Source organism: Crocuta crocuta, unplaced genomic scaffold (genome assembly GCF_008692635.1).
Source record: "Crocuta crocuta isolate KB4526 unplaced genomic scaffold, BGI_CrCroc_1.0 scaffold170, whole genome shotgun sequence".
Lineage (NCBI taxonomy): Eukaryota > Metazoa > Chordata > Mammalia > Carnivora > Hyaenidae > Crocuta > Crocuta crocuta.
This window is the reverse complement of record NW_027527853.1, coordinates 5,790,950-5,818,889: the sequence shown is the minus strand read 5'-3', so window position 1 is coordinate 5,818,889 and position 27,940 is coordinate 5,790,950. Positions and strand designations below refer to the sequence as shown.

The following is a 27,940-nucleotide window of genomic DNA, read 5'->3' as shown; positions in this document are numbered from 1 at the left end:
TTTTTTTTTTTTTTTTTTTTTTTTTTTTTTTTTTTTTGCTTATTTGTTTTAAATAATTTTTACTAACTGTGGTTGTTTTACTAGGAAGCAGTTTTGTGAGTTCTGGAAGCTTCTTGTTTTCAATAGTAGTAAATTTCACAAAACAAAATAAGCTGTTTTTAAAGGTATAATTCAATGACATTTAGTACTGAATTTATAGTACATTCACAAAGCGCAACCATCACCTCTAATTCTAAAACTTGCATTACTGCAAAAGGAAACCGTATGCCCATTAAGCAGTCATTCCCCATTCCTCCTCTTCTTTTAGGCCCTGGCCACCACTATTCTGCTTTTTCTCTGTGTGGATTTGCTTATTCTGGATATTTTATTTAAATAGAAGCATATATATGACTTTCTGTTTGGTTTCTTTCACTTCATGATGTTTTGGGGATTCATCAGTGTTGTGGCATGGGTCAGTACTTCTTTTTTAAGGCTGAGTAATGTTCTGTGGTGTGGCTATTCCACATTTTGTGTATCTGTTCATCAGTTGATGAACCTTTGGATTGTTTATACCTTTTGGGTGTTAGGAATATGCTGTGAACATTCATGTACAAGGTTTTGTTTGAATACTGGTTTCAATATTTTTTTGGGTATACACCTAAGAGCGGAATTGCTAGGTCATATAGTTATTCTATGTTTAACTTTAAAAAAAGTGTATTTTATGAAATGTCAATAATTTGAAGTAGCATGAGGCTATGATACTGTCCTTCATTGTTGAAGATGCAAACTCTGACTTACAGCCTTTAGCAAAGCTTGTTAGGCAAGTATCAGAGTAAAATAAAAACTATCCATATTAGACTTATTGGTTATGTTTAATTTATTACTGTAACTAATATCGGAATGGTGAAATTTTTTTGTCACATACAGTCCATTACTACTTTAAACATTTTTGTTGTGGAAACATAATCACAGCTAGCAAACTGACAAATCTTTAGAGACTTCCCATAAAGAGTACACTTTCAGAGATGTTTGTATTATGACACTTTTTATCTATACAAATTTAATGTAGGAAGGCTGAGCATATCTTTTAATTTGACAACTTCTCCAGTGCAAGTTTTACTACAGTAGGACAACACACCTAATTATTTCTAGCATTTCTCTTTTTGTAAGTTGCAAGAGCAGACAACTAACTATGCTCTTACAGAATTGCTCTGGAAAATCTCAAAGACAGTTTTAGGTGTAAAAGATATCTTGAAAGTTTTATTTTTTTTCTCTATTTAGGCTCCAGAAGTTAGAAGACAAAATCAAAACAGCTATCAGATATTGCCTGAGAAGCATTACTTGGGTACCTATTTAATTAAAGTGAAAGTGAAACATTTAAAGAATAAACATAGATAACTTGATTGTAAAGGACCTTAGTTCTTTCATAAGTGAGAGGAAACTTTATTAAATAATCAAGAATATAATAAAGTCCATGTTAAGAACAGAAAATTATTCTGGCAAAATGGACCCACTGCTGCTATCTAGGCAAATTGTACAAAAGATAAAGAATAACCTTTCATATCATAGGCAAGTCATTAACCAGTAAACCAAGGAAGCAAGCCCAACAAAATTGAGCAAATGTTGCAACATTTTATTTTATTAAAATTATTTTTAATGTTTATTTATTTTGGAGAGAGCGAGAGAGAATGAGGGAGGGGCTGAGGGAAAGAGGGAGACACAGAATCCTAAGCAGACTCCAGGTTCTGAGCTGTCAACACAGAGCCTGATGCAGGGCTCAAACTCAGGAACAGTGAGATCATGACCTGAGCTGAAGTTGGACGTTCAACCAACTGAGCCACTCAGATGCCCAAATGTTGCTAAATTTTAAGCATATTTTAGAGCTTATTATCAGACACAGATATTGTAAACCAAGGCAAATACAATTCATTTTCCATCTTCATTATGCTCTTTCATGTCCTAAAACTATAGAGTGCTGATTCTTGAAGATCTGGCAGGTCAAAATCATTTTTAGAGGTGCCTGGCTGGTTTAAGCCATAGATCATGTAACTCTTGATCTTGGAGTCATGAGTTTAAGCCCCATCTTGAGGGTAGAGCTTACTTAAAAAAAAAGTTTTCAAAGTGGTTATTTATGTAACTCTAAGTGGTTATTTATGTTAACATGCAATGCCTTCCTCATTGCTGTTTTCAGATTAATCAATAGGTTTTTTTTCTTAATCCTCAGTTTTAATTTCTAATGTAAATATTAATAGTTATAATCCACATAAATACAACCTTTTTGGAGTTCTTAATAAGTTTTGAAAGTGTAAAGAGACTTAAAAAAATGGGAGAACTGCTGTAGGAGAAAACCATTCTTTTTCCTTGAAAAACGAAAGCATATATACAGTTGTATTTCTTTGTAACTATTGGTCTTAGTGTAATTTCAGCCTCTGCTAATGATTTAAACTTTTAACCAAAATTATATCTAATTTACATTTCACATTGAAACACTGAGGTGGAACATTGAGAACTGTCTGTTACATACAGCCAGCATTTTATCAGACCAGCAAAACTCATGGGCACGCCCAGTACAAACTCCCTGTTGATACTAGTGTCCCTTTTATACCTTCTTGAAGTTGCAAAAGTGAACACTTTTATTAACACGTCACCCAAAATATAGCTTCTCTATAGCATAAAAAATAAGAAGCAACAATGTATAAATTATGCTTATCAGTCTTCTAAAATTCTACCACTTAAAAAAATTAACTAGATAACCAGTGATTGTCTATAAACTTTGTCTATCAAAGTTTTTTTTAAGTTTATTTAAGTAACCTCTACACCAAGCGTGGGGCTCAAACTCATACCCCCGAGATCAAGAGTCACATGCTCTTCCAATTGAGCCAACCAGGTGCCCCTTAATATCAAAGTTTTAAGCTACCTAAAGATCTTGCAAATCAGTGTCAATACGTGTTATAATAGAAAGTTTGTCAGAATAATGATTCAACTTTGTTGAGCACAAATTTACATTTTAGTCATTTTATATATTTTATAGGTAATGTTAGCTTATCTGAAAAGTACATGTTTATGCTTTTAGGAAACACAAATCCAAGTTGAATAAAATGATTAATCAGAAAATAAATAGCTTGTTTCATAAAGCAGAGTTATCAAACTAGACTTGTTTGTCAAAGTTGTACTTTAATTATGTAAACTTGGACTTAAGTGTTTCTATGGGTTGCCTGGCTGGTTTGGTGAGTAGAACATGTGACATTTGATTTCAAGGTCTTCAGTTTATGCCCCATGTTGGGCATGGAGCCTACTTAAAAAAATAAAAATAAGGGCTCCTGGGTGGCTCAGTTGCCTAAGTATCTGACTTCGGCTCAGGTCATGATCTCACTGTACCCGAATTCGAGCCCCACATCAGGCTCTGTGCTGACAGCTCATATTCTGGATCCTGTTTCAGATTCTGTCTCTGCCCTGCTCGTATTCTGTCTCTCTCTCAAAAATAAATAAACATTTAAAAAATTAAAAAATATTTCTGAGTTAATTCCTATAAGAAATGATTTTTTAAGTCTAACACATTTAAATAAATAGTTTAATTTATTTGTTTTTTGAGGGTTTTACAAATACTCTATACAGGTACTTATTATTATTATTATTATTATTTTACCAATGAGCCAGTCAGAACAGAGTTCCTTTAATCAATGAGAGGTAAAAACTTTTCTGAACTGCAGATATAGAGCTTTATAGCTTTGTTTCTATGATTTCACTCACCAGTCTAGAGACATGAATTGTAGAGCTTAAAAACAAACAAAAAACCTCACTGGTCCAGATACAACCTCACTTGTTCTTGGTGGGTATAAAATTCTAAATAGACAAAAAAGATTACCAAGCCAGAATGTCTTTTATCTTTTATCCAAGAGATCTCTGTCATCCATGTATAGGGATCACCAAATGAATGGTGAAGCCATGAAACCAAATTCTTAGTCATTGTTACCACTTAGAGTAATAATTTATTGGCTACACAGTAATTAAAAAACCAAAACGTACAGTCTGGAGAAGAAGCAGTAACAACAACAACCAGAGAAATAAGAGTCAGCAAAGTTAAATGTATATTTCCACTTGGGTTTTACTTCTGGGATCCAAGAAAAGAGGTGTCTAAGCTTAGGCAGCCCATGAGGTATAATTTTCTGGCACTACAGTTTCCTGGCTATGCCAGGTGAATCCACTGGGCATTTTGGTGAAACCTCGAAAACTATTAAAAGATAGTTTTCAAAGAAGATAGAATCATGACCCTCATACAGATATAAAATTAATACATGTCAAAGGTCTTATTTAACTTGTTAATTAATGAGGGAACTAATAAGCTGTTACAACTGTTTCAGAAACAATGGCAGAAAACAATATAGGCATTTGGGAATGCTGAAATAGATTATAAATAGAGACACAAACGGTGATTATCTGCAGGGCAGTAATCATTTGCATTCCACAGGCCAAAATGATTTATATTTCTATGGACAAGAATAACTTGCTTTACTATCAGTCCTACAATTTATAGAGATGTAAAATAGGCCAGACAGTGAAAGGCACAGAACATGTTTAAGAGTAATCCTTTTCATCCACTTTAGAAATTTTCATAATTTTTTTTGCCACTTTGAAACATTTTTTTCATTTTGTCTTTTACTATGCTTATCTTTTTTTTAGGCCATGGAAAAGATTTTCATTTTTATGAAAATGAAATTTATCAATCTTTTTCTTCTGGATTTTGAGCCATAGGAAAGTTTTCCATAATACCAGGTTATAGGGAAATCTACCCATGTTTTCTTTTTGTACTTGTATGGTTTTATTTTTACCTTTACATTTTTGTTCTTTTTTGAATTTTCTTTGGGCATGGTGTAATGAATGGCTCCAGGTTTTAACCTTTTTTTTTTTTTTTAAGTTTATTTATTTAGGTAAATCTCTATACCCAGCATGGGGCTCGAACTCATGATCTTCAGATCAAGAGTCTTATGCTCTTCCAACTGAGCCAGCCAGGTGGCCTGGTTTTATTATATATATTTATATGTATAAAGTAGTCCAAGTATCCTAATACTTTTTATTTAAAAAGCATATTTTTTTTTCACATTGAGATGCTGCTATTATCATTTATTGACTTTTCATATGTGGTAGGTCTTTCTCTTGATTCTTCATTCTGTTCATTGTCTGTATGTCTGTTCGTGCTTTAAATTATAGAGGCTTTATTGTTTTATTTGGTGGGGCTACCTTCACCTCATTGCTCATCTTTTTCAGGGGTTTCCCAATGACTCTACCTTTTGTTAATTTTTAAAACTTTCATTTATTATTATTATCGGAGCATAGTTGACATATTACTTTAATGTATACAGCATCTGGATTCAACATTTCTATGCTTTATGCTATGCTTACAAGCGTAGCTACCATCTGTCACCATACAATGCTATTACAGTACCATTGGCTGTATTCCCTATGTTGTACCTTTCATTCCCATGACTCATTCATTCCATAACTGGCAGCCTGTATCTCCCACTCTCCGTCACCTATTTTGCTCCTCCTCCTTCCCTCCTTCCCCTCTGGCAACTTTCAGCTTGTTTTGTATATGTATGGAAGTATAGATCTGATTCTGCTTTTTGTTTGTTTATTCATTTGTTTTTTAGATTCCACATATAAGTGAAATCATATGGTATTTGTCTTCCTCTGACTTATTTCACTTAGCATAGTACTCTCTAGTATATAGATCATCTCTTAAGCTGTTAGGCAGACATCACATTAGCTCTGCTTTAGACAGTTTAACATATTTTGTTTGACTTTCCAAAGGCTAAGAAAGCAGTGTACATCTGTAGTCATTAATCTGCTTTAAGCGTTTTCAATTAAAATTTATTTGGCATTTCAATTTGTTATCCTAGAGGACAAATACAATTTTGTATGTGTTGGGTGTTTCCATTTCTCATCTTTTGCATTTTACAAGTAACACAGAAGTCAACAGGAAGAGACATCTCTGGTCAGGAGTGTAAAAACAGGAAGGAGGAAGTCTACTGCAAATCTGTGTTAGCCGATTATCAATTTAGGTTTCACTCTAGAGGATGTCCATTAGCAATTATCATTGCACTTTGTTGTTACCCAGAATTAACAGTAAGTGTTAATGTCAGTGTTATAGAATGTTGACCCTAGTTATAAGTAATGTTAACTAACAGACTGTACTAGGCTCTTTCCTGTGCATGGGAACAGGATACTGTTAGTAGACTGGTTCTCACCAGTCACAGAAAGTGCATATGGAGGGAAATGAGGCAAATAAAATTCAGCATCAGAAGTACAGGGAATATCATCCTGTATTTTTGCCTTTGCTTTATCTTGATGCTTTGACAGGTTGTATAATCCTTTAAAATATGGTTGTAGCCTTCTTTTAAAAAAAAATTAGGGTATGCCACTCTGTCATTTAAAAAATTGTTTGACAGAGTATCAATTGAATGTCTTCAGTTGAATTAGAGGAAGCACCTGGGCATTATTTTGTGACACATTCTAAGAGTGCATGTGGCAAACTAGATGAAGTATTTCATGGGAAAATAACACTGACTGTGAATATTTTGTAAATAAGTATTTTTTCAGTATTCTGTGATGAAAGGAATTGGATTCTCCATTTGTACTTTATTTTTTGCTTCTGGAGTTGCTGGAAACTCAGTTGCTTTGGATATTAAGGATACCTACTTGGTTTAGCTATCCAGCGGTGGTATTTTAAGATACTTAGCATATCCTGAATTCTTTACTTAGCTGTACAGTGTTGTGGATATTTTGGAAAAATTTAAAGTACTGTGTAAAAGCTACATGGTGGTGGCGGCGGCTGCTCCTCCTCTTCCACCTCCTCCTCCTTTCTTTCCTCCTTCTCCTCCTCCTCTTTCTTCTTCTCCTCGCTCTCCCACCCCCGCCTTCACCCATTTGACATGTGACATGTTCTTTTCCTCAGGAGTCTATTAACTTAACCTATGCTTTTATTAGACTCTTATTTAAGGATTATTTTGTGGTAATGATTCCCACATTTTTTTATGTCATGGCACAAAGAGAAAGACTGAGATGATCATTATATATGGCTATAACCTGTTTAGTTGGGAAGATGTACTCTAGAGTATTGGTCAGATGAGGGGGTTTGTAAACCGCTTATAATTTTAAGAAATGCTTGTGTATGTGTGAATGTGTGCAAGGATATGTGTCTTAGGGATTTGTTGTTGTTGGAGGTACCAAACCAAAGTGAGTTAGCTTAAGGAAAAATGGAAAAAAATAGTGAAAGTTTTCTCAGTATCTCACAGAAATTTTTTTTAAGTATTTTATTTATTTTTGAGAGAGAGAGAGAGACAGCATAAGCAGGGGAGGGCCAGAGAGGGAGACACAGAATCTGAAGCAGGCTCCAGACTCCAAGCTAGCTGTCAGCGCAGAGCCCGATGCAGGGCTCGAACCCACGAACCGTGAGATTATGACCTGAGCTGAAGTCGGACGCTTAACCAACTGAGCCACCCAGGCGCCCCTCTCACAAAATTCTTATGACAGACATGCTTCTTAAAAGATGAAGAGGTAGAAGACTCTGTTTCTTTCTATTTGTCCTTTGTGCTTCTCTCTGTCTTCATTTTCCCCTGAAGTGTAGCTTTCGCTCCTCTCTGCAGTTAGTGAGGAATGACCACCAACAGCCTCCATGTGTCAGTCTGGCACATACAACTGTCTGTCTCTGAATTCCAATTCAAAATTCATGGAAGAGTCTATCTGATTGAACCAGTTTGGATCAGTTGTACACCTCTGGGACAATGTACCTGTGAATGGAAGAGGCTGTATTGCTTTCCCAACTTTGTAGTTGGTCAGCAGTTCTTGGAGAGAAAGTGTCTGTTATGGTTGTGTTTGTGAGCTTTTCTGGGGAGAAGATCCAGTTTTGATCAAAATCAAAGAGGAAGATCTTGTCACTCCCAGGCCACTGTCCAAATAAAGATTAACTGATCTAAGAGCTATAGAATTCCCACTACTTAGTACATCCTTCGTATGAGTTAAACTGTTTACCTTTTTCACAGTGCCTGCCATGTTCTTTTCCTATGCTTACCCATGATTGATTTCTCCCTAGAGAAAAGACCCCTGTCTTTATTTCTCCATGTACTCTCACATTACCTATCATTCGATTCTCGTCTTAGTCTAACCTCCTCCATGAAATCTTTGCATCTTAGAACACGGTACTCTATGTGGATATATTTGTATATTCATGTATTTATATATTTTTTCTTGTGTCTGAATTCTTATACCATGGACTTTTTAAGTGCTGTACAATGTTATTTACTTGCGAATATGTTTTAGTATGTATGTCTTAATAAACATCTTAAATGCAGCTAATGAAATTGTCCCTGAGGCCTATGATTGTCAACACATATGTGATTAGTTTCGACCATGTTACATAGCATAATGCCTTGGGTACAACAGGCTCTCAATAAATACTTTTTGAACTGAATTAATTTTGTTTTATAGAAAAGTTAAATGTAGAATAGAGAGGTGAAAAAAACACTTGTTTCCTACTACTGAAGAACAGTCATAACTGACATTAATTCTAGTTTGTTCTTATATTAGAAATGACAAATATTTTTTATTTGTTGAATGTTTATTGAAAGAATTTATGTCAGTCAACATGTTAAATTTTGAATATTAAGTATTTGTTAAAGGAAGTTACAATTGCATTCTATAAAATTTTCATCCTGTATAATTATTTCCTCATTGTACCTTTAGAGTGGTTCTTATTTTTATCAAATTCTATAAACAATGATATTAATTCTAAAATAATTTCTTAGGATCTTTGTTCCCAAAGTAAAAGTAATGATGTAGATAATAACTGATCATAGCTAACATCTATTGAACATTTACTGTGTGTCTCTGTTTTAAATACTTAAATGTATTATTTAATCTTCACGAAAAGCAAATGAGGTACCATTATTACATACCTATTCTATAGGTGAAGAAATTGGGGTAGAGATAGATTAGGTCCTTGGCACCAGGCATATAGTAAGTGGTGGAGCTTGATGTGAACATAGGCCATTTGGCCCCTGAGCCTTACTCTTTTTTTTCTTAAGTTTATTTATTTACTTTGAAACAGAGAGAGCGAGAGAAAGCTGGGGAGGGGCCGAGAAAGGGCAAGAAAGAATCCCTAGTAGGCTCCACACTGCCAGCATGGAGCTGGATGTGGGGCCGGAACTCAAGAACTGTGAGATCATAACCTGAGCTGAAATCTAGAGTTGGACGCTTAACCGACTGAGCCACCCAGGCGCCTGCCCCAGAGCCTATCTGTACTCTTAATCATTATGTTTTGCTTTCTGATTTAGGCTATCAGATAATGAAAGATGTAATGTAAAGGTCTTACTAAATTTTAACTAAAAAAAAAAAAACAGGGAATGGTTTATATTAAGATTTGGAACAGTAAGGAATATATGACCGAGACTGTACTCAGGGAGGAAAGGTCCTGTATTTTAAACTTGCTAGGTCAGAGGAGGCTCAGATACTGAAATTAACTCACAAAAAAGTGATGTAGGTTGCTTATTATCATCTGCAGCTCCCAGATAGATACGGGGCTCTGGTAACTTTAAGGGGCTGCTTGATGCAAGAAAAATCCCTCACCTTTTATCTTCTCTGTACTCTTTTTCAGTTTGAAATGATGGGAATAAACAAAATATCACCATCCCCTACCTTCCCCTTTCACTCCTATCCTTTCGATCATTCCTGCGAAAAAGAATATAAATCAGGTTTGCTTGTAGGCCTATCTTACCAGAGGGTTGGTTCTTTTTAGCTTGGTAGACCAGGCCTAGTAGAACCTGTATACAATGGTGTGTTTATTTTTTTGCTTTCATGTCTGAATGTGAAGGCAGGCAACTAGTCTTTGTGTGGTTTGTGAGAGTGTGTGTATGTATTGTTGATGCCTGGGTATTACCAACTTTATTATAAAGGAGCTTAATTTTGACAGACTTCATTAATAGAGGCATTGCCATAATAATAAGAAAGATACTTTGGAAATGAGCAATGAATATATTACTGACAGATTTAAGGTAAATAATTTCAGCAGTAGAATGGTGATTTTTGTGCAGTGAACTGCTTTTACCTTTTTTTGTGCAGTAGTTTCCAACACTCCTTATGAGTCCAAGACTTGGATTGTATACCTGGCTCTGGCCTTTTTAGTAGGGACATGGTGTTGAGCAAATCCTTCAGCCTCTCAGACTTTCAGTTCCTTCATCTGTGAGATAGAGGTAAAACCCTGTCTACTTCCCAAAGATTCTTGGGGTCAAGTGCAATGATGTACTATGCAAAATGGCTTTGTGGATTGCAAAGCACTAGTACAAAGGTAATAGCTTGCTTATTTATTTATTTATTTATTTATGTCTGTTACTTACATTGTGCTTTTGAGTGGACACAGGATTGTTCTTCTCAACTTACTGTTTTCTCTGCAAAGCTGTAAAATGACCAACAGCAGTGGACTGTGTGGTCAAGATCAGTAGTGTGAATTTGGATCAGCCTTGTATCAGGGTAACCATGTTTCTGTTTTCCTCCATGCTACTTATAGATTATACTTATTAGGCAAATTTTTTTGTCTTTTGAAAAACACATTATAAAAATCAAATTAATATTAGTTAATATGTATTTATTTTTAAAATGCATAGTTCTGAATGCTTTCTTCCAAAGTTGAAATTAAACACATCTACATCTGGCTTTCATTTTTAATACATTGTGCAGTTTAGTAAAGATCTTGTTTTTACTGTTATTTTTATTTTAAAAAATATTTGTTTTAAGAGTGAGAGTGTGTGAGTGTATGTGCGTGAGCAGGGGCAGGGACAGGGGAAGGGAGGCAAAGAGAAAGGAGAGAGAGAATCCCAAGCAGGCTGGTTCCCTGCTGACAACGCAGAGCCCAACACAGGGTTTGATCTCAGGAATGGTGAGATCATGGCCTGAGCCAAAATTAATAGTCAGATACCTAACTGACTGAGCCATCCAGGCATCCTGAATTCTTGTTTTTACTTTGGACATATTTATATGTTGGTATCTTTTCTAGGACCTCCAAAAATTATGAGCCTGGAATTGTCAGAGAATTTTTATGGTATTTATGGTTCTTTTCTGCTGTTTTTAACCATTATATTAAAGCAGTAGTTATCAGGATAAAGCAGCTTCAAATAAGAGGAAATTTTATTTTGATTTGATAGTTTTTATTAATTAGGTTGAATATGCAATTCACACCATATTTTGATGCAATAGTAAAATATTTGGATTTTTACTTTTTGGTGAAGGGTGCCCTCTAGCGAGCCTGTTCTTTTTATTAAAATTCGCAACTTTGCATCATTTTGGCACTTGTGAACCGAATATAGAAATAGAAGACACCTTTAGTTCTCAAGGAACTTGGAAGATGAAATATACACCAAATAACTAGAAAATAAATTTTATGTGTTATACAAATAAGTAAAAGATACAAATAGATGAAAGATAAATTTTTTAAAAAGATAGTGTTATACAAATAAATAGAAGTAAGAGAGCTGTTTTCTGCACTTGATTTTCAGTTTTTATTGCTTATAGTTGGTACTTAATAAATATTGAATATTGTTGGAAAGAATACCCCTTTGTCTTTTATCCAAGTGTTATGGTCTTGGAGCTATTTCATTTCTTATTTGCTCCTGGATTACAGAGTGTCAGGAAAGGTTATGAGAGCGTTGTTATTCATGTTTGATATATTTGATAAAATGGTTGGGAAAATGTTAGAGGAGTATTAGTATGGTAATTTTATACAGACTGCTTTTTTCTTTCTATTTTATATTGCTAAGTAGAACTATATATACATATTCCAGGATTTATAAGAAGGTCTGCCAGTGTCTAGTATTTTAGTGGTAGTCAGTTTAGGTGAGTATCTTCACATTTTTCTGTGTAGGGCTTAGCTCTGCTCTTTTGTGGTTATGCACCAGCATATCCATGCTATTGGAGAACATAGGATTCTGAGATAGAGAAAGGCCATTATTTATTTTCTTTTGTCTAGAAAAGGAACTATAGTGCTCCAGTAAGTATAGGTAAGTTAGGGAAATTGGATTCGGTATATTGAGATTTCATCAATATTTTTAAAAATGTAAACATTTTATTAAAAGTTAAGTCATTTCTCACCAAATAAATACAGATATCCTCTGCTCTTTGAAAGTTGGTGTTACATCACTTCACTTTTATAAAAGATCTATATTAATACCTATTTTCACTAACCAGAAGAAATCCAAAGAGGATTTTGCTTTTTTNTCTGTTCCATTGGTCTATGTGTCTGTTTTTGTGCCAATACCATACTGTCTTGATGACGACAGCTTGGATTTTTGCTTTTTTGAAAAAAGGCGAAAAGTGAAAATCATGTTCAGCAGCATAAGCATCAAGAGTGGCAATGTCAGGTTCCTTCCTGGAGACATGTACTCAGCGTCAAGCCACCATAGCTCTGAACTGTGTGAGCATCTGTGTTTTACCTTGATTTATCTTGTGCATCCATTAACAAGATGTTTCCTAAAGTATATCAGAAAAGCCTACGAGAGGTTATTTTGTGGGTCTGAAAATGCTAAAGAAAGTTTCCATAGAAGTTAGTAGTAATTGCCTCTTTATACCATTTTGGTTTCATGGGAGCTCTCTACTTTTAGATAGTAGGAGAAATGTGTACATTTTATTCTCTTTAATTATTGTGATGGCTTTTTTTTTTACAGTGAAAATGTGATGAAAGAAAAAGTTATACAAAAATGGTATGAGGATATTATGTGCCTTTTGGCAAACAATATCCTAGTACGTTACGGTAATAAGAAAGCCTTTGTTCACGTAATATCTTATGCATTTTGTTTGTTTTCTGTCAGAAAGAGGTTTTCCTTAAAAAAAAAAAAACAACAACATGGGGCTCCTAGGTAGCTTAGTCGGTTAAGCGTCCACTTTCGCTTAGGTCATGATCTCGCGGTTCGTGGGTTTGAGCCCCGCATTGGGCTCTGTGCTGACTGCCAGCTCAGAGCCTGGAGCCTGTTTCAGAGTCTGTGACTCCCTCTCTCTCTGACCCTCCCCTGCTCACGCTTGTCTCTCTCTCTCTCTCTCCTAGAAATAAATAAAACCTTTAAGAAACAACAACATGGAATATGATTAATAAATAATATAGCATCTGTCCAAACACTTGAAGTAGCTTGAGTTCCTCCATTAAGACATTTTATTTGGTTAACATTAAATTTTGAAGAGCCAATTTTAACATTTTAATGACATCCTCGTTTTTCTTGTATCTATTTTATTACCACTAGGTGGAGCCCTGTGCCTATAATTCTAGAAGGCATTTTTGAAAGATGATTTACTTGTTTAAAAGCCATAAACCTGATACATCAGATGATCAAATAATGTATGATAACTCATCTTTCAACATTTTGCTTTGGTTTGAAAGATTAGATATAATGAAGATAGAAAATGTTTACTTAAAAGAATTTTTAAGCTAAGCTTTTAAGACCCTACCTTATTTTTATGCATTCTTACTTGCTAAAATTAAAATATGTAAATTAAAATCTTTAGTGTATCATGGTCCGTCTTTACTTTCACCTGAAGTTTTAAAGTCACCTCTTCTTTTAAAATTGATTTTACGTTGCATTTTTGCCTGATAATCAGTACTACATTTTGGTAGAAATAAAATTTTATCATGCTAAGCTTTTGGAAGAGAAGACTGAACTCTCTTACATTGAAGTTATTATATGTACACTTGACCCTTGAACAGTGTGTGGGTTAAGGGCACTGACCTGCTGTGCAGTTGGATATCTGCATATAACTTCTGACTCCCCAAAGACTTAACTACTAATAACCTACTGTTGGCCAGAAGCCTTAATACCATAAACAGTCAATTAACACATATTTTATATATTTATACATACTGCATTCTTGCAATCATGTAAGCTAGAGAAAAGAAAATGTTATTAACAGAATTGTAGGGAAGAGAAAATACATTTTTAGTACTGTAGTGTATTGAAGAGAATTTGTAAGTGTACCCACGCAGTTCAAATCCTTGTTTTTCAAGGTTCCTTTGTATATGGATTGCTGATTTTACAAGCTTAGTGGATGTGGGATGGTAGAAAATTTACCAACTTTTTGATGTTCACGCTTTCTGGTTCTGCCTTATATCTGTGTATATTTATTTATAGGATTTGAATTAGACTTGCCAGTAGACATAATAGCATTCTGAGGGACATTTTAAAAGAAGAAAAATGATTTTCATTAAAATTATATATTGCTTCAAAGTTTAGATCAGTAATATATCTGGCACATTAATAATTAGATGGCTAAAACTGTTAACCAGTTTAGGGTTCAAAGAGTGAATAGCACTGCATGGAATTTCCTTTCTTATCCTGCAGATTAAAATTTCAAAGAGTAATAATTGTCATTCAGAGACAAAAAAATAGATTTTTCAGAGTCTTTGGCTGAGGTTAGATGAGTACGGGACCCTTAGTTTTCTCTACTGCATATTTTGCTCCTCTTTATTTTGTTGCATTTGTAATTTAATACTGCCTAACAATTAGCTATGCCTCAGTTCTCATCCTTTTTTTCTGTCCATTGGATGATTTCACCTGATGGGTGCAACAGTGCACATCAGGGATTCCCTGTTGAGTCATTCCCAATTGTTGATCTTCAAAGGTGATCTGGTTAGTTGCTATGCTGGTAACTTCTCTGCATTTCATGCTGCTTATCACCCATTTCTGATTGGAGAGTCTATATGACATAATGGTTAAGAGCACTGATTTGGAGTCAGGTAGACTTGAGGTTAAATCTTGGCTCTACTGATGTGTGACTTTGTCCTAAAGTCTTAATCTTCCCAAACTACATTTGTAAATTGCGATGCTAACAGAATCTATGTTGTAAAGCTGTAGTGAATATTAATGAGGTAATGCATGCAAAGTACTTAATAGCAAGTCTTGGTTGTTACTGTTTTTTGATGTTTACCACGTTAAGCCTGAAGCAGCAGATATGACTCCTCTTTAGTCAGTTTAGTCACCGTGGGCAATTGTTGATAGGGAGTGCACATCTCTTTTACATCCTGTATCTTCCCTCCACTGTCTCTCCAAATTATCTCAATAATTAAACATAGGTTTCTTCAGAGAAAAGATGGACAATTCCTGCTATGTATCTGGTGTCAAGAAATACTTGGGAGAGGTATTGTTTTTGCTTTCCTTTTTCCAGTGATCTTATACATATCCACCTTTTTTCCCCTTCCTATTTCTCTCTATTCACCTAGCTAATTATGAATGGCTTTATAAGCAAATTATCAGACTAGTTATTTCTAATATAACTTTTTATAAGAGTGGGTGGAGGGTTAAATCAACTACATGTATTGATTAATTCCATTTTGAGTGCTTGTGTTTGGTTTAGATTTGTGCTGTGTCTGCTAAGTTGAGAAAGTCAGAATTAAGAACTTTCTAGGGTCCTTTCCAAGGCCAAATTCTGTCTAATCATGAATTGTGGATTCATGGCACTTGCTTAAACCTTCAGTACTTTTTAAAAAATGCATTTTATTCCTGTGGTTTAGACTGTTTCCTCATCTCTGCTTCTTTATTCCTGTGTGCTCTGCTCAGAATGATCTCATTGATATGGATTATGGTGATGCCTGGTTATATCGTCTTGGATTGGAACTTGTATTTGTCTGTAACAGGAAGTGGTTATCAGTGGTGTAATCCTTATTAAATGAGTGAATTGGCTGAAGTCTCTTGACTGTCAAGAGAGAGTCAAGAGAGACTAAGAGTAATAGGTAGATCATTCACAGTGCTGATTCCTTTATGTTATTTTTATTTCCTTTATTGGGGCTTACAGTTCTAACAGCAGAAGGCATGGAATGTAAATAGTTCACCCATTTCAGGCTTTGGTTTTCTATTAATGGAGGGTGGGTATTGTGTTTGTTCTGTACCGCTTTTCTCCACACTAGTAACATTGAGTAGAGAAAGAGGCATTCACCTGTGATGCTATATTAGATGTACTGGCAGTGTCCTGAATTACTATAAGACAGAAATGGTTTTGCTTTTAAAACCCTGGAGAATAAATTAGAAAGATGTACTAGAAGATGGACTTTAAGAACTTTCTAGAATAAAATAGACTTATGGGAAATAACTTATTTTTTTTCTTTCTGTTTATATGTTATTAGTGTTTTTTAGTTTTTTATTTATTAAAAAAATTTTTTTACATTTATTTATTTTGAGAGACAGAGTGAGACAGAGCATGAGTGGGTGAAGGACAGAGAGAGAGGGAGACACAGAATCCGAAGCAGGCTCCAGGCTCTCTGAGCTACCAAGCACAGAGTCTGACATGGGGCTCGAACCCATGAACTGTGAGATCATGACCTGAGCCAAAGTCAGACACTCAACCGACTCAGCCACCCAGGTACCTCATATTAGTGTTTTTTTAAAGGCAGCTTTCAGTTTATTTATTTTGAGAGAGGGAGGGGAGGAGAGAGAATCCCAAGTAGGCTCCACATTCTCGGCATGGAACCTGATGTGGGGCTTGAACTCTTGAGCTGCAAGATCATGACTTAAGCCAAAATCAAGGGTCGGATGCTTAACTGACTGAGCCACCCAGACACCCCTGTTATTACTGTTTTTAAAAAAGGTAACAGTATTGCCTTTGCACACACAAACAGAGTCAAATCCACTTTGGAGGGACACTGTAGTAGGGCTGTCCTGAAATATCTCTTAGATTTTTGGTACAATGCTACAATTCTTAACAGAAAAAAAAAAGAGACAGAGAAGACAGTTCTCTTGGTATGTTCTGTTTACTACCTGGTATATTAAGAGCCAGATAAATTTCAAACTTTTATTAAAATAAGTAAAAAAAATTAGAAATCAATATATATATTACTTCAATACGTGTTCACAGTTATGAAATAAAAATTTGTTTATAGCACACCAATATCAGGTAAACTTTCTCTTACATGTGGATTTTCCTTTGGAGTAATGTTTGTTTATGAATTTTATTAATTATATATATTAATTCTAGGAAAAGCACAAGGGAAGCAAAAGAGTATTGTGGGAATTCTAGTATTGCCTCAGTCCCTTACTAACCAGGCTACACTGAGCAAGCCATTTGCCATTTCTTTCTTTCCTTCTTTCCTTCTTTCTTTCTTTCTTTCTTTCTTTCTTTCTTTCTTTCTTTCTTTCTTTCTTTCGGGGGGCAGGGAGGAGAGAGTGAATGAGGGAGGTGCAGAGAAGGAGGGGACAAAGGAGCCAAAGCACGCTCTGTGCTGTCAAACCCACAGACTGTGAGATCATGACCTGACTGACTGAGCCACCCAGGTGCCCCACCATTTGCCTTTCCTATGCCTACTTCCTCACTTGTGAAAAGGAGGCAATATTTTCTCTGGTGCGGTATAAGAAATGAAACATTGGAGGGGTGCCTGGGTAGGAGGCTCAGTTGGTTAAGTGTCCGACTTCGGCTTAGGTCATGATCTCACGGTTCATGGGTTTGAGCCCCGCATCAGGCTCTCTGCTGGCAGCTAGCTCAGAGCCTGGAGCCTGCTTCAGATTCTGTGTCTCCCTCTCTCTCTGACCCTTCCCTGCTCATGCTGTCTGTCTCTCTCTCTCAGAAATAAATAAAACATTTAAAAAATTTAAAAAAAAAGGAAACATTGGATGTAAAAAATGCAAAAGGCCTCATGCAGATGTCAAATATTAGTAGTAGTCAGCTCCTTTAGCATGGAGTAGCTATATTTGATATTTGCAGCCACTACCTATTCAACAACCAATTCATTCATTTAATAAGGATTTGGTTGTTTTTTATGTGCATATTATGCTAGTAGCCAGTGTATATTGAGCACTTATAATATGTCAGTAACTGCTAAGAATCTTTCATGTGTTTACTAATTTAATCCTTAAAAACACTCTGATATAGATACTATTTTTTATCCCTATTTTATTGTTGAGAAAGTTGCGATTTAGAGAAGGAGCTTATCGGAGATAGAACAGTTAGTGTTGAGAAAGTTGCGATTTAGAGAAGGAGCTTATCGGAGATAGAACAGTTAGTGTTGAGAAAGTTGCGATTTAGAGAAGGAGCTTATCGGAGATAGAACAGTTAGTGTTGAGAAAGTTGCGATTTAGAGAAGGAGCTTATCGGAGATAGAACAGTTAGTAAGTGTCCTTTCTGATCCCGTGTGTCTCCATCCATTTATCCATCCACTTATTCATCAATTGTTTATTAAGCATCTGCTATGTGATAAGTATTATTTATTTGGGGCTGAGCATTCATTGGGGAACAAAACAGACAAAAAAAACTCTTCCCTCATATAACTTATGTTTCAGTGGGCAAAGACAAAATAAATAAAAGTATGCAATAGAGATTATATCCGAGTATATTCTATAGTGGTAAGAGTGATGCAGTGTTAAAGCAAACTACTTTGTTTCAGAAAAGAAAGAAGAAAAAATAAAGCAGGGAAGGGAATTTTGTGTGTGTGTTTATAACATAGATATAATGTAGATGAGAAAGGGCTTTATCAGGAAGGGGATAAGAAAACCTGAAAGTGATAAGAGAGGCAGCTCACATGTGAGAAGTGTGATCCAGGTAAAGGAAATAGCATGTGTAAAGTGTAGGACAGGAATGTGCTTGGTGTGTTGCAGGAATTACAAGGAGGCCAGTGTTGCTGGCATAGAATAAGTAGAGAGTAAGTATTAGTGAGGCCAGTGAGATAACATGGGGCAAAATTATATAGGGATTTATGGGCTCTTGTAAGAGAAATAGGGTTTTGAGCAGAAGAGATATGGGATCTGATTTATATTTTAATGACATCATTCTGTCTACTGTGTGTAAACAGACTGAAGGGGAGCAAGGGTGCAGTCAAGGAGACTGATTAGGAAGCAGTTGGCAGAATTCTAGGCAAGACAAGATGGTGGCACCGTCCATGGTGATACCACTAGAGGTGAGATTTGCTGGATTGTTTTGCTGGGGAAGGTGAGAGAGAATAGTCAGGGGTGATTTCAAGTTGTTGTTTTTTTTTTGTTTTGTTTTGTTTTTTGTTTTTTGTTTTTTTTTTGCCAGAGCAACTACAAGAGTAGGGCTTACTGAGAAGGAGGAAGACCATGGGAGGAGCAGGTTTTGAGGAAGAAGGTAGGAATTCATTTTGGACATATTTGAGGTGCTTATGTGATACCCAGGTGGAAAAATATATGAGTTTGAAGTTTAGGGGAGAGGTTGGGGCTGGAATCATAAATTTGTGAGATGTCCATGTGCTTAGGGAATAAAGATCTCCAAATCTGGATGAGGTTGAGAGAGTAGTAAAGGTAGAAAAGAAAAGATGTCCAAGATTCTAGCTCAGCTCTTAAAGGCTCACATTCATTTTTTAAATGTTTATTTATTTTTGAGAGAGAGAGAGAGAGAGAGAGAGAGAATGAGTGAGGGAGGGGTAGAGAGAGAGGGAGATGCAGAATCTAAAGCAGGCTCCAGGCTCAGGCTGACAGCACAGAGCCTGACACGGGGCTCAAACCCACGAACCGTGAAATCATGACCTGAGTCGAAGCTGGACACTCAACCAGCTGAGCCACCCAGCTGCCCCAAGGCTCAAATTCTTAATAATTGTTATCCAATACTGCTTCTCTAATATTGTTAATAAGTACTCATTAAAAACCTATAACATGGAGGCTGCCCTCAAGAAGCTTTTGGTTGATATGAAGAAATAAAATATACAACATATATTTGAAAGGCTTACAGAAAAAGGATAACATAGAATTACATGTCACAATGAGTGGAAAGGGCTGTAAATTTACCTATTCTGCAGATGAAGAGATTACCTGGCATGGAAATGATTGACGAAGGTCTGTTGGAGGAAATGGAAATTGAACAAAATATCAAACAATGGGCAACAGATTGGGGGGCACAGATTGGGAGGTCCCCAAGACTACTCTGAAGTTCAGTAATTTACTAGGAGGACTCATAGAATTTAGAAAGCTTTTATATTCACAGTTGCTGTTTGTTACAGCAAAAGAAAACAGATTAAAATTAACATCAGGAAGAGGCACATAAGTTAGGGTCTAGGAGAGTTCTAGGTCAGGACTTCCAGTTGTCCTTTCTCAATGGTCATATAGACAGCACTTATTTCTCTCAGCAATGATGTATGGCAACAGTCATGGAATATTGCCAACCAGGGAAGCTCACTTAAGCCATGGTGTTCAGGGTTTTTCCTGGGGGTTGGTCACATAGACATGACTGACTGGCTTGAGTTGCTTACCCTTAATCTACAGGCTCTCCAGAGCTGTTATGATGTGGCCTCAAGGTCCCCATCCACTGTAACTCACATTGTAAATCACATTGCTAGCTTAGATTATTTGGCATTGCCCAAGACCCCCATATAAACAAAGACAACTATCAGGACATTCCAGAGACCTCGCAGGAGCTGGGGACGGGGGCCAAACCTTTCTTTGCGCAAGGTTAATTTTTTCTGCATGGTGGTTGGCTGGGAGGTTGTGGAGACAGTATGAGCGGAGATAAGTAGGAATATGTACACCATACTTAGAGAAAATCATGGTGACTGCAGTATGGCCTTGTACTTGAGAATATGAATGCTGGAGTCATAGTGCCAGGATTTATATCCCAGCTGCTCTTTGCTAGCTGTGGAATTTATAGCAGTTATATAATCTATAACATCGATAAAGCAAGGGTAATAACAATACCTTTATAGGCTTGTTGTGAGGAATTAATATACAAAGCACTTAGAGTATGTTCTGACATAGTAAATGCTGTAGAAATCAGGAGTTTGTTCATTATTAACGATGAAGTTCATCATCATCATGTTCTTAATTATTTGCTCAGTGATTTCTTTTTTGAGCACTGGTATGTTAAAGACTCAAGTTCTTAGCCTCAGGCCTTTAGTTCTAGATATCTAGTCAGTTTCCAGATATCTACAGGGTTTGTAGATAATATTATTTAATATTAACATGTTCAAAAATAAATTAAGTAATATTTCACACAAATGATTTTTACTAATGGCAGTACTGTTAATCCAGTTTTATTTTAAGATTATCATCTGTTGCAGGGCCTCTGAACGGCTCAGCTTTTTTTAAATATTTTATTTATTTCTAGGAGAGAGAGAGACAGCGTGAGCAGGGGAGGGTCAGAGAGAGAGGGAGTCAACAGACTCTGAAACAGGCTCCAGGCTCTGAGCTGGCAGTCAGCACAGAGCCTGACGCGGGGCTTGAACCCACAAACCGCGAGATCATGACCTAAGCGAAAGTCTGACACTTAACCTACTAAGCCACCCAGGCGCCCCACGGCTCAGTTGTTTAAGTGTTTGACTTTGGCTCAGGCCATGATCTCTCAGTTCATGAGTTTGAGCCCCACATCAGGCTCTCTGCTGTCAGCACAGAGCCCACTTTAGATCCTCTGTGCCTCCCTCCCCCACCCTTCCTCACTCACGCTCACACTCTTCTCTCAAAAATAAGTAAACATTAAAAAAAAAAGATTATCAGCTATTGCTATCAAGTTAAAACTTGTATTTAACTGACAATCAAAGAACTTAACTTGTAGAGGAGTTCTGAACTATAGTTATATTAAGTGGATTCATGGTGATGCTTCTGCATCTATTCTCTTGCCTCAGCTGTTACTTGAAGATGGCATGCTATGTAATCTGGCCTGTGGTATCCATGATGGAAATGATACCTTTCTAAAGAAGGGCTTTATCATAATATGCTGCTGCTTTAGGGCTTCCACTTGTAAAATTGCATTCCCTTCTGTGCCATCTTTATATTATTATTATTATTTTGATCAGTTCTGGTTATCCTTTTTTTTCTTCCCTTTGGACCATGATAAGCTTCAGAGTAGTGACTTTGGGAGCAGGATAACTTGAGTGAAGAAACCTTTACATGGGAGAAATAATTTACATGTAAGAGATAGGAAGGTGTTTTTAAGGTATGTTATAGACTTACTTTAAACATTAAACTTATGCTCCAAAGTAACTGTAATTTAATGTTGGTACTATAGCAAATTATGATTAATAGCTTTAATTGTATGTTTAAAAGTCATATTCATGGGGTGCCTGGGTGGTTCAGTTGGTTAAGCGTCTTGACTCTTGATCTCGACTCAGGTCATGATCCCACAGTTCGAGTTAAAGTTCCACGTTGGGCTCTGTGTTGACAGCATGTGGAGCCTTCTGGTGATTCTGTCTTTCCCTATCTCTGCTTCTGCCCCCTCCTGCCCCTCCCCTCAAAATAATAAATGAATAAAACTTTAAAAATGTTTTTTTTAAAAGTCATATTCATAGGCTTAAATCTGAATACCAGAATTAAGCAATTCTTGAAATGTATGAATATCTCCTTAATATACTGATTACAAAGCAAAAAAAAAAAAAAAACAACCCAACAAAGTATTAGCTGTTGCAAAGAATAGGTTAAAAAAAATAAATTTTGGTGAACTGGGAAGTTAATGTTATGATTCTTTTTGTATACATTTAGGTCTGTGTATGATGACCAACCAAATGCACACAAGAAGTTTATGGAAAAGTTAGATGCTTGTATCCGTAATCATGACAAGGAAATTGAAAAGATGTGTAATTTTCATCATCAGGGTTTTGTAGATGCTATTACAGAACTCCTTAAAGTAAGGACTGATGCAGAAAAACTGAAGGTAAGAAATGTTTTAAAATTCTCTTTACCTTTGTGGCTCCTGGGTGGCTCAGTCAGTTAAGCATCCAACTCTTGGTTTCAGCTCAAGCATGATCTCATGGTTCCTGGGTCTGAGTCCTTCATGGGGCTTCACGCTCCTGGGTGGAGCCTGCGTGGGATTCTCTCTCTTTCCTTTCTCTGTGCTCCTACCCCGCTTGTGCGCCTCCCCGCTCTCTCTTAAAATAAATAAACTTAAAAAAGAAACATTAAAAAAATTCTCTTTACCTTTGCTCTCATTAAATTACTCAAGTATTTTTAGTGCATATGTACAAATCATTATTAAATGTACTGTTTTTAAGAAGTGAGTTAGTGTGTATATTTGAGAATGCTCTTTATGCTCTATTAACATAGTTGTCATGCTAATGACAGGAGTAATCTCTTTTTTGTAAGGCAAGTAATGCATTGACCTAACAGGATTTCTTTCCATGCAGGGAAATGAACTAAAAGAATTCGTACAATGAAAGGCCTCATTTGCAGTTTTAGAATTTTTAAAATGACAATTAGTACAATAATTATAAAAGCTATCCTCTAAAAACGTTTAAAAACTTACGATGTGATTATGTTCTCAAAATTATTTAATAATATTGAAACTTAGTTTAATAGCAAAGCATAATTTTCTTAAAGTTGGTCTGCATTTTCTGCCACAGAGCAGAAATGTTATTTATTAAATGAGACCTGGATTTGTTTAGTCAGAATACAAAATATTTAGTTCTAAGAATTGGCCTGTTTATGTTTCTTTACATTTGGAGAATTTAGTAGATAAAATGACGCTGGTTCACCAAAGGTTATGATTAAAAACTATTATATAAAGGATATTCAGATAACAAGAGACCAAATACAGCATCAATGAGGTCACTGAGCATCTTTGTTCAGAAATTAATGAGATTTTTAATAAACTAGAATGTGCTTCCTTATGATGATGACCTAATGAGTCACTTAATATGTGGGAAAATTTGAGGTTGAGCTTTGTCTGCACCTGCAGCATTAAAATGTTGCTGTGGATTGAGATTTCCGTGTTTGATGTTAATCAACCACCCAATGTTTGCATTCAGCAAAGTATGAATGTTTAATTACCATAAAATGCAATCACCATTTCCTACAGACAATGAATGGCACATAGACCTCATTGAAGTTATCAAAAAGGGACCAGTGGTCAATTGGGTCAGTGATTTGAATTGTTTGACAGACTTAGAGAAGCAAGTAAAGTTCAAAAATCTAGATTAAATTTGAGAACTTTGCCACAGAATCTGTTAAAAAGAACTGTCATAAGTAATTGAAGTTAACAAAAGCCCTTTTCAATCAAAAGTTCAAGTTCAAGCTGTAGAGTTAATTTGAATTTGCATTTCTTTGTTCTAAGTTTCTCATGAAGCATGATCTGATTACAAGGGTGAGCAGTTATATCAGAGCAGTTTTATGCATATTTGTCTAACTAAGGTGAAATTATTTTTAAGGTGCAAGTTACTGATACCAACAGAAAATTTCAAGATGCTGGAAAGGAGGTGAGAATATGATACATTTTTTGCACACTCAGTTTGTGGTTACAGTTTAACTGTTTGCTTAAAAATATGAACTATTTCTTCTTTTCTAAGGTCATAGTCCAAACAGAAGATATTATTCGATGTAGAATTCAGCAGAGGAATATTACAACAGTAGTAGAAAAATTGCAGTTATGTCTTCCAGGTGAGTTAAACTTGTCTACAGTCTAATGCTTGGTTTGGTAAAATTATAATCTAATGATAGTGTATGGTCATTATTCATTATGGGAATTACAGATTATTTGGTGATTGCCTCCAAAAGCTCATGGTTATCTTCCTTGTCCATTTTAGCCCTTGAATTTTCATGGTCTTCTTATCTTATAAAGCCCCTGTTTGATGATCTGTCACATCAGGTTCCCAGAAAAACCTGTACCTTTCCTATTTCCTCCCGCCTAGTTTGTCCTTTGTCCCTCAACCCCCTCCCGCCGCTCTTTTGTTTTTCCTCAGAATACTTTCCCATGGAGGAAAGTGTCTTTTCGTTATATTTCCTTGCCTTTTCCTAATTTGCCTAATTTTTTATAACTAGTTTTCCACGTTTTTCTGTTTGTTGTTTAAGCAGGTTGGTTTTGCTTTGCTCATGATCTCATTTCTCTGATAAAATAAGAAAACATCCAAAAGTGCTAGGTCCTCTCCCTTCTTTGGGCTTGCCTTTACTCCTATATTTTGGAAAGACTGACTTTTTAGATTTCTGAGTTTTTGATCTGTCTGTTACAGCTCAGATATTACTGACATCAAATAAATTCTGAAGAAACTAACCAGTATTTTCTTTCCCCTGATGTATTCTGTTCAAACAAAAGGAAGCATGTGTATGTCCTCTTTTTTTTTTTTTTCCCCCATATAGTAAGCTGAATCCATCTTAGAGTCCCATCTTTTAAACTTAATTTTTTAGGAAGGAACCTGAACCTTTATACCCTGGGGAATAGAATGAGATGCTTTGTATAATATTTATATAATACCAGATTACCTTCAAATACAAATTATATCTTAAAACTCTCAGATTTTATTTTATTAAATATTTTTTTAATGTTTATTTTTGAGAGAGAGGGACACGGAGAGAGAGACACACAAAGTGTGAATGGGGGAGGGGCAGAGAGAGAGGGAGACATAGAATCTGAAACAGGCTCCAGGCTTTGAACTGTCAGCACAAAGCCCATTGTGGGGCTTGTACTCAAGAAGTGCAAGATCATGACCTGAGCTGAAGTTGGATGCTTAACCAACTGAGCCACCCAGGCACCCCAAAACTGTCAGATTTTATTAGCTAAAACACATTGTTTTCTGACTTTGTTAGAATAACTTTTTTTTTTTTTTAAGAGTCACTAAAATTCTACTCAGTTTAATCTCTGGATGCTTGCACATTAAGTTTGAGTAAATAAAATGTCTGCTTATTATGTTCGGTTTCATGAGGGTTGAGAACCTACTTCCTTGTAGTAATGTTTAATAATACCTCTTTGCCACCATCAGCTACACTGAAGTAGCCATGAAGATAGTCTCTAAGTTTGATTGCTTTGTCCCTGAATGAGAATAAGTCTAAAAAATTGGGTACTGATTAGAATGAGGAAGAGCTGAATTTAGCTTATTCCCTGAGGGGGCTATTTAGAATAGAAAAATAAAGGGAAGCAGAGGTTAGACTTTTGTTACTGATACTGTCTTTGCCTTCAAAGCTGTACAGGCGATCTGAGTTTATGTAAACATCGTGTTCCTGATAGCCACATTGAGAACTGCCTCCTTTCCTCCATTATTAGCCTTCTGTAGAATTATCCAGTTGTAAATACTTTTTTGTGTCAGCCATTATGGTAGATATTGAAAGTATAATTTTGAAAACGATACATTCCCAGCTCTGAAGGATCCTACAGCCTAATGTGAATAAAGACAAGTAAGCTATTAATTATTGTACAATTGCCTAACTTCTCCTTGGACTAGGAGTATGACAGGATAGAAGAAGTCATAGGGTAAACAATATACTTTCCTGGTATATTAGTTTTCTTGCTTATTTTTGAGGAGAGCATTTTTTTTTTTTTAATGTTTTATTTATTTCTAGGAGAGAGAGAGCGTGAGCAGGGGAGGGTCAGAGAGAGAGGGAGTGACAGAGTCTGAAACAGGCTCCAGGCTCTGAGCTGGCAGTCAGCACAGAGCCCGACGCGGGGCTCGAACCCACGAACCGCGAGATCATGACCTGAGCGAAAGTCAGATGCCTAACCGACTAAGCCACCCAGGCGCCCCAAGGAGAGCATTATTTTTAAATGGAAATAGTATAATAAGTATTATAAGTATAATAGATAAGAGAATTGCATGAATTGTTGAGATAAAACAGGAGATTTCAAGGTTTATACTTATAGCAGCAGTGTTAGGCCTTTTCCCAGGTTATGTGTTCACGGTAATGCTTTGGTTAGAAAATGTGAGAAATAATTTCATTACGGTATACGGGCTGTCATAGAGATATACATAGGGTCCACAGGGTTAAGGTGGTTCACTGTTGCCACCATTGCGGTGTTAATGGATTTCAGACAAGTGAAAGATTCTATGAACTTGAAGACCCCTGGGAAGTAACCAAAATAGAAGATCTGGGAAAAAAGTGTTCTGTCTTTGTGGTCTGTGAAAATGTGAGCTGGCTTGAGGAGTCAATAATTTGCTCACTTTATACTTTGAAATTCTACTAAGGATAAATGGTAATCTGCATAGTGGCATTAAAACCTTATTGGTGGCAATGCTGAATGCTTCTTGCTGAAGCTTGTAACAATTTTTATTGAATAATTGCATTTCTGAGTCTATAATAAAAATGATAAAACAAAGTTGCTTTGTTATATTTACTTATGATTATGATAATTTAGTCTCTGCTATACACTTTTAAGGGTTTTTAAATATGTCAGTTTGGTATAAAATTTTGTTTCATGAGCTATATAACACAGTTGTGTTTGGTATTTTTGGTATATGAGTATTATTTGATATATTTAATCAAAATCATTTTCAATCAGCTTTGTTTCTTGAGTAACTGAAGTCCAAATTTCCAGTTCTACCACAGGGAAGATATATAAGTTTCTGAATAATGATAATTATTAGTTGGTTAATATCTCAATTATAAGTGTCAGCATATTGAAGTATTCCAAATTCCAGATAATGGGTATAAATAATATTCAATATATGTAGACATTAAAATGTTTTTTATTTACTTGAAGTATAAAATTTTATTTGAAAATATAAGGCTGAATTAAATTATAGAGAAAATTAATGAATTATAATATACTCTTCCCTTTAATTTTTTCATCTCAATTTTTTTTATTTTGAAAGCTAAAATAAGTTATTTTTTAATGCAGTGCTGGAAATGTACAGTAAGCTAAAAGAACAGATGAGTGCAAAACGGTGAGTTGGTTTCTTTCCTGTTTTTAATAGGAATCTTTTATTTTTCTATTAAAGCATGGATAAACAATATAAATTATAGTGAGTCATGGGAAGTTTTGCTTTCGACCTTTATTCTTTTTCACGCAATTTGCCTGTCAGGATCATCTAATAAAACAATTCTTAGCCATTTATAGCCATTTATTTGTGGATCCTCGTCCTTTATAAGTGAACTCAAAGAATGATAACATTGATGAAGAACAAATAGACAACTGAACAGTAGTGAAAACTATTGATTAGCTTCTGTGTTAACATTGCATATGATCAAAGGCTAAGTGTAAATTGTGGGACCACAATGGAAGCAGTGTGGGTAGTTATATTTTGACAATCTAGGCTAGTGTAGGTCATGTTCTGTATTATAACACAAATGAATGCATGACAAATGAAAAATAA

General features: G+C 35.7%; 1 protein-coding gene across 3 annotated transcripts in view; it reads left to right on the top strand.

Moving 5' to 3' along the window:
* EXOC6 (exocyst complex component 6) overlaps window positions 1–27,940 on the top strand; it is a 221,582-nt gene that overhangs the window by 28,074 nt on the left and 165,568 nt on the right. For all 3 annotated transcript variants that reach the window (XM_077779797.1, XM_077779805.1, XM_077779789.1), the window contains exons 2-5: window positions 22,410–22,581; window positions 24,071–24,118; window positions 24,209–24,299; window positions 27,466–27,511. In XM_077779797.1, the coding sequence (XP_077635923.1) occupies window positions 22,410–22,581; window positions 24,071–24,118; window positions 24,209–24,299; window positions 27,466–27,511 (357 nt within the window). The remainder of the gene's footprint in view (window positions 1–22,409; window positions 22,582–24,070; window positions 24,119–24,208; window positions 24,300–27,465; window positions 27,512–27,940) is intronic.